Consider the following 13189-nt stretch of genomic DNA (forward strand, 5'->3'; position numbering starts at 1 on the left):
TTTTCCAGATTTGCCATGAAACCTGCACATATTTTGATATTATTGTTGACTTCAGTGCCCCTTGTATATCTTGCACAGTATATATGTCAGTGGAAGTATACTAGCTGTATCCTCGTTTTGTCAGGACTTGGGAATTGCTTAGAGCAATTGCTATTTGCTTCAGATGGTTGAAGCATAAAGCATACCATCACCATTGTGACTTTTGTGGGGCATAGCTGAAAACATGCCAGCTGAAAGCCCACCAAAGTGCACAACATGTACATCAAGAAGAAACATTTCCCTATGATTATATCAAGTACAAAGGCCCATACAAGGAAAAGCAAACAAAGGCCCATACAAGGAAAAGCAAACATTTATAATGTGCTAGCACTATGATGGCTAGCACATTATAAATACCTAAGAAAGTAAATTCAGGGACCTGATCTTCCTAGATTAGATAAACCTCTGTGTTGTCATAACAGACCTCCCTGATGCTAAAACTATGAAATGTCTGAAGTAATTCGATCACTGAATGTTGGTGCTTAACTTGAAGAGGAAAAACACCCACAAAAGTATAGTGCTCTTTTTCTTAATTTATCTACTTTATATATTATTTTAAAACCTTGTCACATCATGTAGGCCAGCTCCTCATAAACATAACAAAAAACTTGACAAGCAGCTCTGGATTAAGCCAAAGGCATATCAAGTCCAGCATTCTGCCTCCTGCAGTGGCTCCCAGATACCTCTTGAGAAGCTAACATACCCTTGCCTTTCTTCCTTTTATGCCCTTTGCTTTCAGAACTGCTGCTTTTATCTCAGGAAGAGCCCTGGTTCTTGCTTCCTGTTGAGAACATCAGTACAATAAAGCAGACTTATTCAACCCTGGGATACCTAAGCTTGGGATACTTCCATACTATGGTAACATAATCAAACCATGTGTCTCTCTTCAGTTCACATCATTGGCTGATGCTAGGGTTGTGGGTGGGATGCCGGAGAAATGTTTCTCACAATATGATCCTTGTCAAAAGAGGGGAAGCCTGACTTGCCTTTTTGGGCAGGGATCCCACATTCATTGTTATGCCTAGTTCAGACCACAGGTTAGGAAATGAAGATTATGATCTTGAACAGAATTCAAGCAGAAGTTCAGTAGAAATTTCTATCATAAGGAAGAAGAAGAAGAAGAGTTTGGATTTGATATCCCGCTTTATCACTACCCGAAGGAGTCTCAAAGCGGCTAACATTCTCCTTTCCCTTCCTCCCCCACAACAAACACTCTGTGAGGTAAGTGGGGCTGAGAGACTTCAAAGAAGTGTGACTAGCCCAAGGTCACCCAGCAGCTGCATGTGGAGGAGCGGAGACGCGAACCCGGTTCACCAGATTATGAGTCTAACCGCTCTTAACCACTACAACACACTGGCTCTCAAGGATTCAACTGACAACATGTTTATACCTTGTAAGAGGTCTGTGGCACAGATATACTTAGTTTTCTGACTGTCATTTGTGCATTGTGCGCTGCATAATACAGAGAGGCTTGGCACACTTAATCATATATCAAAATATGGTTTGAATAACGTGAATAACACATACATAGAATGGAAGATGACAAGATCCTCAAGGATGTGCTCTACAAGGAGCTGGCTTCAGGCACTAGGCCTGTGGTAGACCAATTCTACGTTAGGCCTGTGGTAGGCCTGTGGTAGACCAATTCTACGTTACAAACTTCATGTCTGCAAACGTGACATGAAGGCTGGCAATATTAACCCCACCATATGGGAATCCCTTGCAAACAAGTGCAGTGCCTGGAGACAGACAGTCAGGTCATATATCCACAGCAGTGACCAGAGGAGCAATGACCAGAGGAGCAATGACCACTGGGAGGAGCACACAGAGAAGAAACTCCATGGAGCACCTATAGTTGCGAAACCAGATGCCTTCATCTACCCCAGCTGCAATATAACATGTCTCACCCGTATTGGTCTCTACAGCCACAGCAGACACTGTGACTTTCCAACAGTGTGACTTTATCCCCAAAGGTGCACTCTTCCACTGTCTAGCATTTGTGCAGCTTTCAGGATGGGGCAGAGTGATGGTGAAAATAGGACTGCATGGCTGCACTTGTGAAGGCAACACAGCGATTCTGATAATACTTCAGTATACCCAACCACTCTGTCCCTGTCAAAGTAAGCTGCAACCTCCTAGTGTCAGGAAGGCACCTCTACCCCACCACAACATCTGCTATTGGAAAGGAGGCAATGCTATGTTCACTTGCCATGTACTGTAAGTATGTTCCACTTCCAAGGTTACAGAACTGTGGCCTGCAATGTAACTACATAGTGGTCCCTTCTTGTTTGATATTTCCACTCTGGCATTATCAGCAGTGGCACCACCCCACCCCTGTGACATAAAATGAATCCAGGAGATCAGACATACAGCAACACAGACAGAAAGCACAACTGGATTCCTTCACCAACTCCTGATTGGCTGGCTTGGTGGGAGTAATTTGGCAACTATCCCCTGCTGGCTCTTTTTCCAGAACTTACTGCTGATTTAAATTATTTTAAAGGTGGATTGTGTTCCTTCTATTCTTACTGAGGCCTTTTGGTTAGTATCATTAAAAAAACCCCTGCATTTCAGCTTCTGAATTTTATTGAAGTCTGAACAACTTCAATTTTAAATCAAAAACAAATGGGCAACCAGATCCCACAGATCATATAGCCACTTTTCCAAATTAAATATAATGGCCAATATTGGTTTAATGGCAATTTATTTATTTTCAAGTAGGAAAAATGTGAGTTTTAGCTGGCAAATTACACATGTGGTGTTGACGAAACAGCTTCAGCTTCTCCTTGGCATTATTTATTTATTTATTTATTTCAACCATAGGAGAAGAACACGATCTTCACTTTAAAAGATTCTATGGAAACTAAGACCAGATTCATATGATATAAGGTAGAAATGATGAGCAGAAAGGTAAACCATCTGTCAGCAGGTTTAGCCTTTCAAAAATCATGTTATATCCTGCTAGAGCTCTGCCTGTGAATTAGGAGGAAAAGATTGGAGCTGGAAATGTAATAACTTATCACACTGTGTATAACTTTATCACACTAAGTAAGCTAGGTGTCTGACCCCTTCACATGTAACCTCAGAGATATGGGAGTTGATCATCATCCTTTGGTGGTATGTTTGGTGGGTATTAGTGAAGGGTGCAGCTGAGTAGTAAACCTTGCAGAATGTCCACGATTCAAACCCTGGCACCTTCAGGTAAGGCTTGGAATGTCCCCTTTCAAAACCCTGGAGAGCCACTGCCAGTCAACATGGTCAATACTGAGTTAGATGGACCAATGGACCGACTTGTTATAAGGCAGCTTCCAATGTTCCAGTGATATAGTTCCGCAAAATCTGGAGAGCTACAATTTCCCCCACTTGCACCTTAGATAAAGTTCATTTGTCCTGATATCTGAGGACATCAGCTGGGGTGGAAAAGGGTGTATTCTTTTAAGAGGCTTCAAAGAAACACACTGGGGAAATGGTATAGTGAGATCTTTATGCCTCATGACCCTGATGTTTTGTTTTGATTTATTCAATTATAAGCCTGTTCTTCATTGATAGCCCCAAGGCATATTACATATAATAATATTTATTTATTCAATTTATAACCTGCCCTTCCTACCAGAGGAGCCCAGGGCAGCAAACACATCAATAGCAATACCATTAAAAACATTCCCCAAACAGTTATATTCTAAAAACCTTCACATTCCCTGTGTTAATAATTTTAGGGTTGCTAGCAACAGTTTACCCATTAAATTCCTGGGTAAACAAGGTTGTTTTTAAATTCCTCCTGAAAGTCAACAATGAAGGAGACAGATGAGGGGGAGGCATTCCCACAAAAGGGGAACCATCACTAAGAAGGCCTTGCCATGTGTCAATGTCAACCAGGCAGCCTCCAGTAACCCAACCATGAATTAAAACACCAAAAATGATATAAAACTGGATCCTAACCAATGTTATATCAAAGCTTTCATCAAAACTAGAATGGAAACAGTAAAATCTAATACACAGCTAGCATATCCTTAACAAAAAATAAATAAATGAACTTCTTCAAAATGCTTACACAGAGAGGCATGTCTTCAGTTGCCTATGGAATGGCATCAGCACTGATGCCAAATGTACCTCTGGTAGTAAGTCATTCCAGAGATGGGGTGCTGCCACAGAGAAAGCCCTTTTCTTTGCATTCACTCCCTGTACCTCAGATGTGGGTGGGACCATCAAGAAAGCCCCTCATAGAGATTTTAAGGCCAGAGCAGGTTGATATCAGAGGAGGTGCTCCTTCACATCATTTAGGCCCAAGTCATCTAAGGCTTTATAAGTTAACATCAACACCCTAAATTTGACTCAGAAGCTGATCAAGAATCAGTGTAGTTCCTGGAAAACTAGCATTATAGGGGCCCACCTCCTGATACCAGTTAGCATCCTGACTGCTGCATTCTGCACAAGTTGTAGCTTCCAAATTATCTTCAAGAGTCACTCCACACAGAGCCCAGTTGGGAGGTTACCAGAGCATAGGTAACTGCGGCTATTCTTTCCTGTCTTTGTGCCTCCATTGCTTGTACTGACTTTTGACAACGGACCTCAGGATGTGGCTATTCTCTCTCTCTCTCTCTCTCTCTCTCTCTCTCTCTCACACACACACACAGTCAACCTCCTTTCTTTAATTACATTTTCTAAATAACATCTCATTTAGTTGGTTTTGAAAATTTCTAAATAGAATATTCCTTTGCTTACAACAAATGACATGCCAGAAGAAGACTTTTTAAACACTTTTTAAAATTGTTGAATGCTCTAAAATGAGTTGTACACATAGCAAAATTGAAACACAAATTATCTAGCACTGTGTGTGGGATGCAGCTCTAATTCATACACTGCATGGAAAAGAAGCTGGCAGTCTTCACCCTACTGCACACATCTCCATAATAGCAGGGTATAAGGCATACAATTTCAAGGAACACCCACAATGAAAACTATATTTTCCAAATAGAGCCTTGTTTTGGAACAAGTTCAGTTAATTGACACCATGGGATTCCTCTTGAGGAAACACAGAGCATTAAACCTACACATGTTCATGGAAAATGATAAAGTATCATCCTCATCTAGGTTCTTCTAACCTAGGCCACTGGGCCCAAAATCAACAAAGGCCATAATGTATTTAGTGTAAAACAGACTGCCTAAATAGTACTGTAGCGTTCCACAACTGCAAGCAAAAGCTAATAGTTATCTTGTTCAGAGCTACAGGTCTCTATAGCACTTGGATGTATTCCATATTTTTCATCTTATTCCAACAAAAATGGAAAAGGAAGTGAAGGATGCTGGAGTTCACATGTTCATCTGTTGTCAGGGATGGAAATCAGTGAAGCAAAAATGATCAGTATTCATTCACATCATCTCTTTTTATATATATAAAAAAGTCTGCAAATGGTGTGTAATTCATGGCTTTTAAAAACATTGTTTTGACATTTCCTTTACATTGAGATGAATGTAAGTTATGTAAATGGTTACGTAGTTTATGTAAGTTGCATAACTTACATTAAATAGAAGGGAGGAGAATGGCATAGTACTTGGCAGAAACTAAACTACAGTGGAATGGAAACGGCGTTGATTGTGAAGAACACAGGTTGGGAAATCGCTGCCTTCCTACATCCCTGTTCAGAAAACACCAAGCTGTATTTAATCCTTACAAAATGTCAACAACACATCCTTCTTTACCAAACTATCAGCACGATCAATTTCCTTCTCTTTTAAGATCTAGTAACAGTGGTGCCACACCAGTGGGAGATATAGTTCATATGAAAGAAAAGAGAACATTCAAAACACTTTGTTCTGCTCCTCATCACAGTTCTGAAAGGGAGAGGATAAAAAAATGTTTGGATAGAAGACTCTCATCCTACCTCTGCCCTGCAGTGGGGGCCAAAAGGATTGGAGTAACTCTGCGGTAACTCTGCCTGTTTGCTTGAATATTTGAATGTAAGGGGAACATGTTTTTTCTATTCAGGGCCACATTCTCTCAGGAGTAATTAGTCAGAGTCTGCGTGCAAGTGGTGAGCAGGGGCCAAAGTCAATGTGGGCAGGGGCACTGCAGTTTTGTTTTCTTTCAGTCGCCCTCTTTTCACTTTCTCTCTCTGCTACTCCCTTCCCCCCTGATTTTCCCTCCTAGCATCCTGCATGGAATCCAGGTTCCCTGACTCACCTATTGGGGTCCCCAAATAAATGCATTTATGATCAGAATTTAGGGCAAGTATATTTTCCATTTATAGGGCCGTCATTCAACCCGCTTGTGTTGCTTTCAGTGGTTTAAGCTTGCATAACTTCGTGGCATAAAATTGTGGCTACAAGGCTGTTCAGGCAAGGGTTCTCTTGCCAAGACACTCTTGTGATGTACGGTAAATCATAATATGGAAAGTGCTGGTGTCTAGATCTTGTGAGGCAGAGAGAAGTACAGTAAAAATGTAGGAACAGCTCGGTTCACCTGTGTCTGACCTGAGCACATATCCCTTCAGATTCTACAAAGGTAAAAGGTTCTTAGCTCTCTCTGCATTTGGTGTACTAGAAATAAACAGCAGAAGCAGCTGCAAGAGCAAGTTAAGGAAAGCCAGATCTTGCAGAACAGGAATGGAGAACCTGTGGCCCTCAGGCTGATGAACTTTAACTCTCATCAGCCCAAGTAAGGACAGCCAATGACCAGGGGTTATCATCATCATCATCATCATCATCATCATTTTTAAATTTATTACCCACTCTTCACCAGCAGGTCCCAGGGTGGGTTACAACAGTTTAAAATTCATAATTAAAAATAGAACAGAGTGCAGTCGTGGTAATAGTGGGAGGCCCTGACACATCCCACGCGTCAAAGGCTAGGTTGTTGTAGCTTTACAATCAAGAGGCACATATATTTTGTGAAATAAATAAAATAAAAATAAAAATAAGGATGTGTGTCTTCAGCATTTATTGAAAGCTGTATAGTGAAGAAGCCAGGCATACAACTTAGGGCCTGCCATGGAGAATAATCTCTCCTGGGCCGCCCCAATGAACCTCTGAGGGAGGTGGAAATGCCAAGAGGGCCCCCTCTGCTGATCACAACAGCTGGAGGGGCTGTAGGGAAGGAGATGGTATTTCAGATATTTGGGGTCTAAATCATTTAGGACTTTAAGCACTAGCATGATTGCTTTGAATTGGACCTGAAAACAAACTGGCAGCCAATGCAGCTGTTGTATGAGAGTTGTAGTTCAGCAACATCTGGAGGGCTTGTCACCCTGTGTAGAAAGAGGGGTTTCTGAACCCCTTCACATAGAAATCATCTGTATAGTGACAATTTTGGTATATTAAATAGTGGCGTCATTGCACACACAAAAAATCAGCTTGAGATGCTGCCCCACTTCACAGCCAGTGCACAAGTATGTCTATAGACAAATATGTTGATGCTCTCACAAATATTGTACAGTGGTACCTCGGGTTAAGTACTTAATTCGTTCTGGAGGTTCTTAACCTGAAACTGTTCTTAACCTGAAGCACCACTTTAGCTAATGGGGCCTCCTGCTGCCGCCACACCGCCGGAGCACGATTTCTGTTCTTATCCTGAAGCAAAGTTCTTAACCCGAGGTACTATTTCTGGGTTAGCGGAGTCTGTAACCTGAAGCGTATGTAACCTGAAGCTTATGTAACCCGAGGTACCACTGTAATGTTCAATGCCAGAGATAGAGGGGAAACTGCTGCATAAAGTGTGAAATGCGCCTTATTTATCTCTTTATTTTCTTTGTAGAAACTCCATAGAATCTATGAAAGCCTCAATAATGAACAGAAACTGTTTGAAGTTTGTTGCTTTGGAAAGGAGCGCATGCGCAAATGCCAGCGCTTGTGAAAAAATCGGTTGGCAGGCAATCGACTTAAGAACTCAATATGCATAGCTGAAATACCTTTGCGTTTATCTGTAATACACTGTGATTGTGGCAAACTGTGAACTTTCGAAATTATTCCTAAAGGAATTATATAAGAATATTTTACTCCCTCCACCCCGCAACAAAAAATATATATGGAACCACTGAAGTATGTATAGTTGGCCTCGCTGAGGAATTTGGCTGTGGAAAGAAACAAAGAAGCAGATGTGGTTCGAGATTTAGGGAAACTTTCTATTAAAATTTAAGCCATTGTGACAAGCAAAAACAGTTCATAGCCTGGAGGGGAGCAGAAGGTGGCTGAGGTCAAGGAGTCTAGCTCATATATTCTTAAGAGCCTATCTTCAGTATCATTTCCCTGACATATGTTTTCTCTTTCACGGGGGTTCTTTCATTCTCTTCAGAGGCTTTGTGCTTTTATCATGTTGTTTTCATTAGATTTATTATTAAAACACTACTATCATTACTTAAACGGTTGATCTCAATACAATAGAACTTTGATACAATAGCTTTGTAAGTTTCAAAGGGACACGTTTTGTTCCATAGTCTGCTGCTCAAGCTGTCTAAAAGAAAAACAGGGGAAGTTTGTCTTATAGTAGCCTTTGCCAACCTGGTGCCCTCCAGATGTTTTGGATTGCATCTCCCATAGCTGTGCTGGCTGGGGTTGATGATAATTGTAGACAAGAACAGCTGGAAGGCACCAGGTGGGCGAATACTGTCTTATAAGATCTGCAAAAGGACTATGTTATGACTCTATACCCTCATATAATTAAGTTACCAAAACAGTATATTGTTATTACTGTATTATTATAATTAATTAAATTTGCATACTGCCCCTCTTCCAAAGATCACAGGGCAGTTCACAACATAAAAATACAAAATGAGAACACAAAATACAGTATGTAATAAAACACAAGGAAACCAATAACGCCCCTCCCACAAACACATTTAAAAGACCATAGAATGTTAATCTCTTAGAAATCATTTAGACATTTCCTGAAAACTGTTATTCAGACAATGTGTCATGCTTTAAAAATATATTATTGCTATACCAAGTCTCACCACAAAACTTAAATGCCATTTTGTGTATAAAGCAGTAATGAAATAAGGGAAAGTTGCATCTCAAATGGGCAAAACAAAAAGGAGAGCAGCTTCTGGTGTTCAATGATGCAATACTTTTTATTTTAACTTGCTGCATTTAGGAGCAAAACACATTTCAGGAGGTTGAAAAGCTTGCAAGTTACTTAAAATCCAATCAATTCAAGAAGAAGGAGAACAGAGCATAGTTGCATCTTATCATGCACCGAAAAGGCCAAGGAAGAGCCATCCTCTCAAGCAGCTGATGCAGTGAGAGCTCCCCCTTCTGTATTCAACAACGAGAATGGCTAGCCACATTAGGTGTCAAGAAACAAATAGCTAAAGGATCAAAACTGTTTCCACAGAAATCAGCTATAGAGAACCACATTCTTGAGTGGAATAATTTGTGACCTGGATTCAAATTATTTCACTGTACTGATAATATTATGCACACAATTATGTGATAAAGAACAAATATTTAAATAGAAAGGTTTAAGTTATAGGTGTCAATGGAGCCGAGCATTTTACTATATGAAGCCTTATACTAAATCATGCCTTTTCCTGTGGCTGGTGGGAGCCTTCTAAGCATTCAGGGACAGGGATTTCTCCAACCCTGCCACATGAGCTCCTTTGCTAACAGGCAGTGCTGAAGACTGAACTCAGAACCGTAGACATACAAAGCATATGCCCTACCACTGTAACTATATTGCTGTTGAACCTATTGAATTAGCTGGCCAATCTAAGTCTAAATAAATGAATCTTAAGCATAATGAATGTTCATTGGGTTGGAATTATGAAGAGAAAGAGGAGAGATGTTTTATTAAGAGATCAATTAGCTGGCACTCTCCTTTTAAAATATTTGCATACTATTTTATCATTTAAAACCAAAGGTGGCAAAAGTTGAAGCTGTAGAAAAAGTAATGTAGTGAGTATATCAAAAAGCAAATAGGCAGGCAATGGTAAATAAAAAGAATTCTAACCTTTATTCCACTTTGAACAAGCTTGTGTATGTCCAGAAATGGCTCCTTGATTAAATCACCTTCAGGTGTGAAAATCTTTACATATCCCTCTTTCTCCAGGATGAACAGGCGCTGTGATCCATCTCCACAATGTGTTGCTCCAACAGGCTGCCTCAGGCCACTTGCAACCTCATGGATGCAAAAGCAGTTGTGTTTATGCTTCCTTAAAAAAAGTAATAAAACACCATTTTTGTTATACCTATAGATTACTGCCTCCCTATTTAAAATTTCCTGCAAGAAAAGCAAGTTGCAAGAAATCAGAACATGTGCTACAATAGGCAATGTCTTGTTCCTACTATTCACATGGTCAGCTGTATTCAGCAGGGCAAGCAAAGGCAATGTTGGGTATCACATATTTCAATCTGAAGGCGAGGTAGCTTTCAGTCTGACAGAAAGTGACTGAGGGAGATGCGACAACATGCCTCAGCTGCTGGCTGCCCAGCCCCTTGTAAGCCAAATTGCTCGCCAATAGTCCAGGGCTGCTATGGGAGCTAACAACAGGACTAAGGTCTCCTGATATTTGAGAATCTCTCTCAACTATTTGGACACAGATACTACCTACAGGTAGGTGACATCACTCCAGGTAAAGGAAGGAGGTAGAGGACAGCTACAAGTGGGGGGGGGGGTTGAATAGAGAGGCAAGGAGGGAGCATTTAGAGGTTTTGGTTGGAGATTTTGGCTGAAATTAACTAGAATTGGGGAGGGGAACTGACACCTGCTGAATGTGTGGCTTATTTGTATTTGTTGTGCTCTGCTTCTGTGTTCGCACACATAGGATTGTGGTGCACACAATGGTAAGTGAAAAGTAATGGACAGATGCATAACTGATCCATAATCTTACTTAAGTGCAACATGTGATTAATTTCTAAATGCCAACATATTCAAAATTAAATTAAAAAGAGCACACTATTTGAAAAAGGACTGGGACTAACTTTTGGAATTGTTACAATTAACTGTAATTATAAACAGAATAAAGCCCAATAGCTTGCAGAGATCATATATATAACAGAATGTATAATACATAATATATTATTATTAAATTTTATGCATTATATAATACACTATATATTGCAGGATAATATGATACACACCTACATAAATACTATTTACAGATTTTTTGTCCAGAATTGGAGGAATTAGGGGCAAATATACTTTTATCTGAATGTTAACCTTTTTTTTTTTTTTTTAAAAAAAGGCCGAAGTATTAACCCAAGGGGTCAATTGACCGTCATGAGGTAGTATAGATGTTAGAATTAAAACTGAACTTGGAAAAAAGAAGAGAGAGACTGAAGCAAATTTATGAAAAATGAGACTGTCCTTTCAACTCCAAACTCCTCCTGACCCTAATCTCTCTGTGTTCAAAACACAAGTTAAATTTCCCATTACCCTGGGATGAGTACTAAATACTGAACACATAATAACCCTTCCGCCTGGGGGGGAGGTGTAATATTTGCTGCACTAAACTTAAATGATGGAAATCCATTTTTGGTCATAAGTGGATAATGTAGAAGAGGGGCAAAACAACAACCAGGAGTGGTTAACTGATAAGAAATCAGAGGGGAAAATCAAATTACCAACAATTAAATTTAGATAACATTTCAGATAACACATCTGCAATGTATTTGATCCAGAATGAAGTCAATGAATCATTAGTAAAGTACGTATTACACAAGAATTCAATACATTATAAAGAATAGACTGCTAACAACAGCAAGAGAAGGCAACATCTGGATGACACAGCTGGGAAGCATAAGCAAAGACTGACTCAACTCAATGTCAACTACAAAGATTTGTCAGATTTTTTAGATTAAGCAGTATTTATCTTTATGAACCTGCTGATATCTTCTACTCTGCCATATTCGTCCATCTGGTCCAAATAGTTAGAAGCTGGTCCTCGAACTTGTTTTCTTGGAAAATCTGGAAAGCACAAGCCACCATCTTTTCTTGTATAATAGAAGCAAAAATCATCCGCTGTAGTTTGGAGGAAACCTTTAAAAGTGAAGGAAAAATGTTTAGCTTATTAATGAATATGGATATTTTGTTCTTAAATATACATATAGCCTTTGTATAGACTAAAAAGGATAATTTTTAAAACATGCCTCTGGTCTTGCAAAAGACTCTCTTTAATATGGACAAATAAAAACAAACAAATCTTCTTGTGGCTTATTATCAGACAGTTCAGCAGTACAATGAATGATCTCAAATACTTGAGAAATTAACAGATAAATTAATGAACTGTATTTAAAGCTAGTCCTACTCAGAGTAGACCTACTGAAATTAATGGGTCCAAGTTAGTCATGTCTATTAATTACAATGGGTCAACTCTGAGTATCAATAATCCAATGTTTCCATTTTAGGAATTAGACCGATCAAAGAATCTACAAACAGAAACTTTAAAATATTATTGCATGCAAACATCTTATATACCGTTATTGTGTTGTTTTTTTAATGATTTTCATTTGTATTTTCATTCTGCTACCTATTTTACAAATGATTGTTGAAAAAGGCCCATCAGTGTAAAAACCAAGGGTAACAGCAAGAGAATTTATGATACATTAAAATGTCATGGCATATGAATGCCTTAGCAATTCTTAAAACCACTTAGATAACACCAATGAAGACAATAGAGCCATTCACAGCAGTCACTAAAATCCATAACTATTCCTCTATGAAATAACATTCTCTTGTGAACACTTGCCATTTCTCCACTAGCTCCACCTTTAAATTCCAAGACACGCCACCAGTAAAAAACAGAGAAGTAGAGCAGCTGGGCAGCCACAAAAATTACCAACTTTAGTCTAGTCACTATCTCATAGCCTAACAGTGCAATCCTAGCCATGCCTGTAAGAAGTAAATCCTACTGAATTCAGTGGGGCTTACTCCCAAGTAGCTTTGGTTAGGCTTGCAGCCTAATCTACCTCACTTTATTTTGAGGATAAAAGGGAGGGCAAGTACGCCACCCTAAAAACATTGGTGGTAAAGTGGGTAAAATGTTTTGTTTTGTTTTTTAAAAAAATAACCTGCTAAACATTTAGCTGAAAGCATTTAATATGCATGGGTTTGTGTCAAACATTTCTTACAAGTTTATTTTTCTTGATTGGTGACTGCATATTTGCAGTGAAACACCATCTCATGAATAAATAGATCAAGAAAGAATCTGATTAGAAGACA

At 39.4% G+C, this 13189-nt stretch overlaps 1 protein-coding gene across 2 annotated transcripts in view; it reads right to left on the bottom strand.

The window, feature by feature from the left end:
- The window catches only part of HHIP (hedgehog interacting protein), a 79205-nt gene that overhangs the window by 46962 nt on the left and 19054 nt on the right, over window positions 1-13189 (bottom strand). For both annotated transcript variants that reach the window (XM_081875325.1, XM_081875326.1), the window contains exons 3-4: window positions 11851-12007; window positions 9980-10181 (exon numbers count right to left, since the gene is read on the bottom strand). In XM_081875325.1, the coding sequence (XP_081731451.1) occupies window positions 9980-10181; window positions 11851-12007 (359 nt within the window). The remainder of the gene's footprint in view (window positions 1-9979; window positions 10182-11850; window positions 12008-13189) is intronic.

This window comes from Podarcis erhardii (genome assembly GCF_964252035.2).
Source record: "Podarcis erhardii genome assembly, chromosome: 9".
NCBI lineage: Eukaryota > Metazoa > Chordata > Lepidosauria > Squamata > Lacertidae > Podarcis > Podarcis erhardii.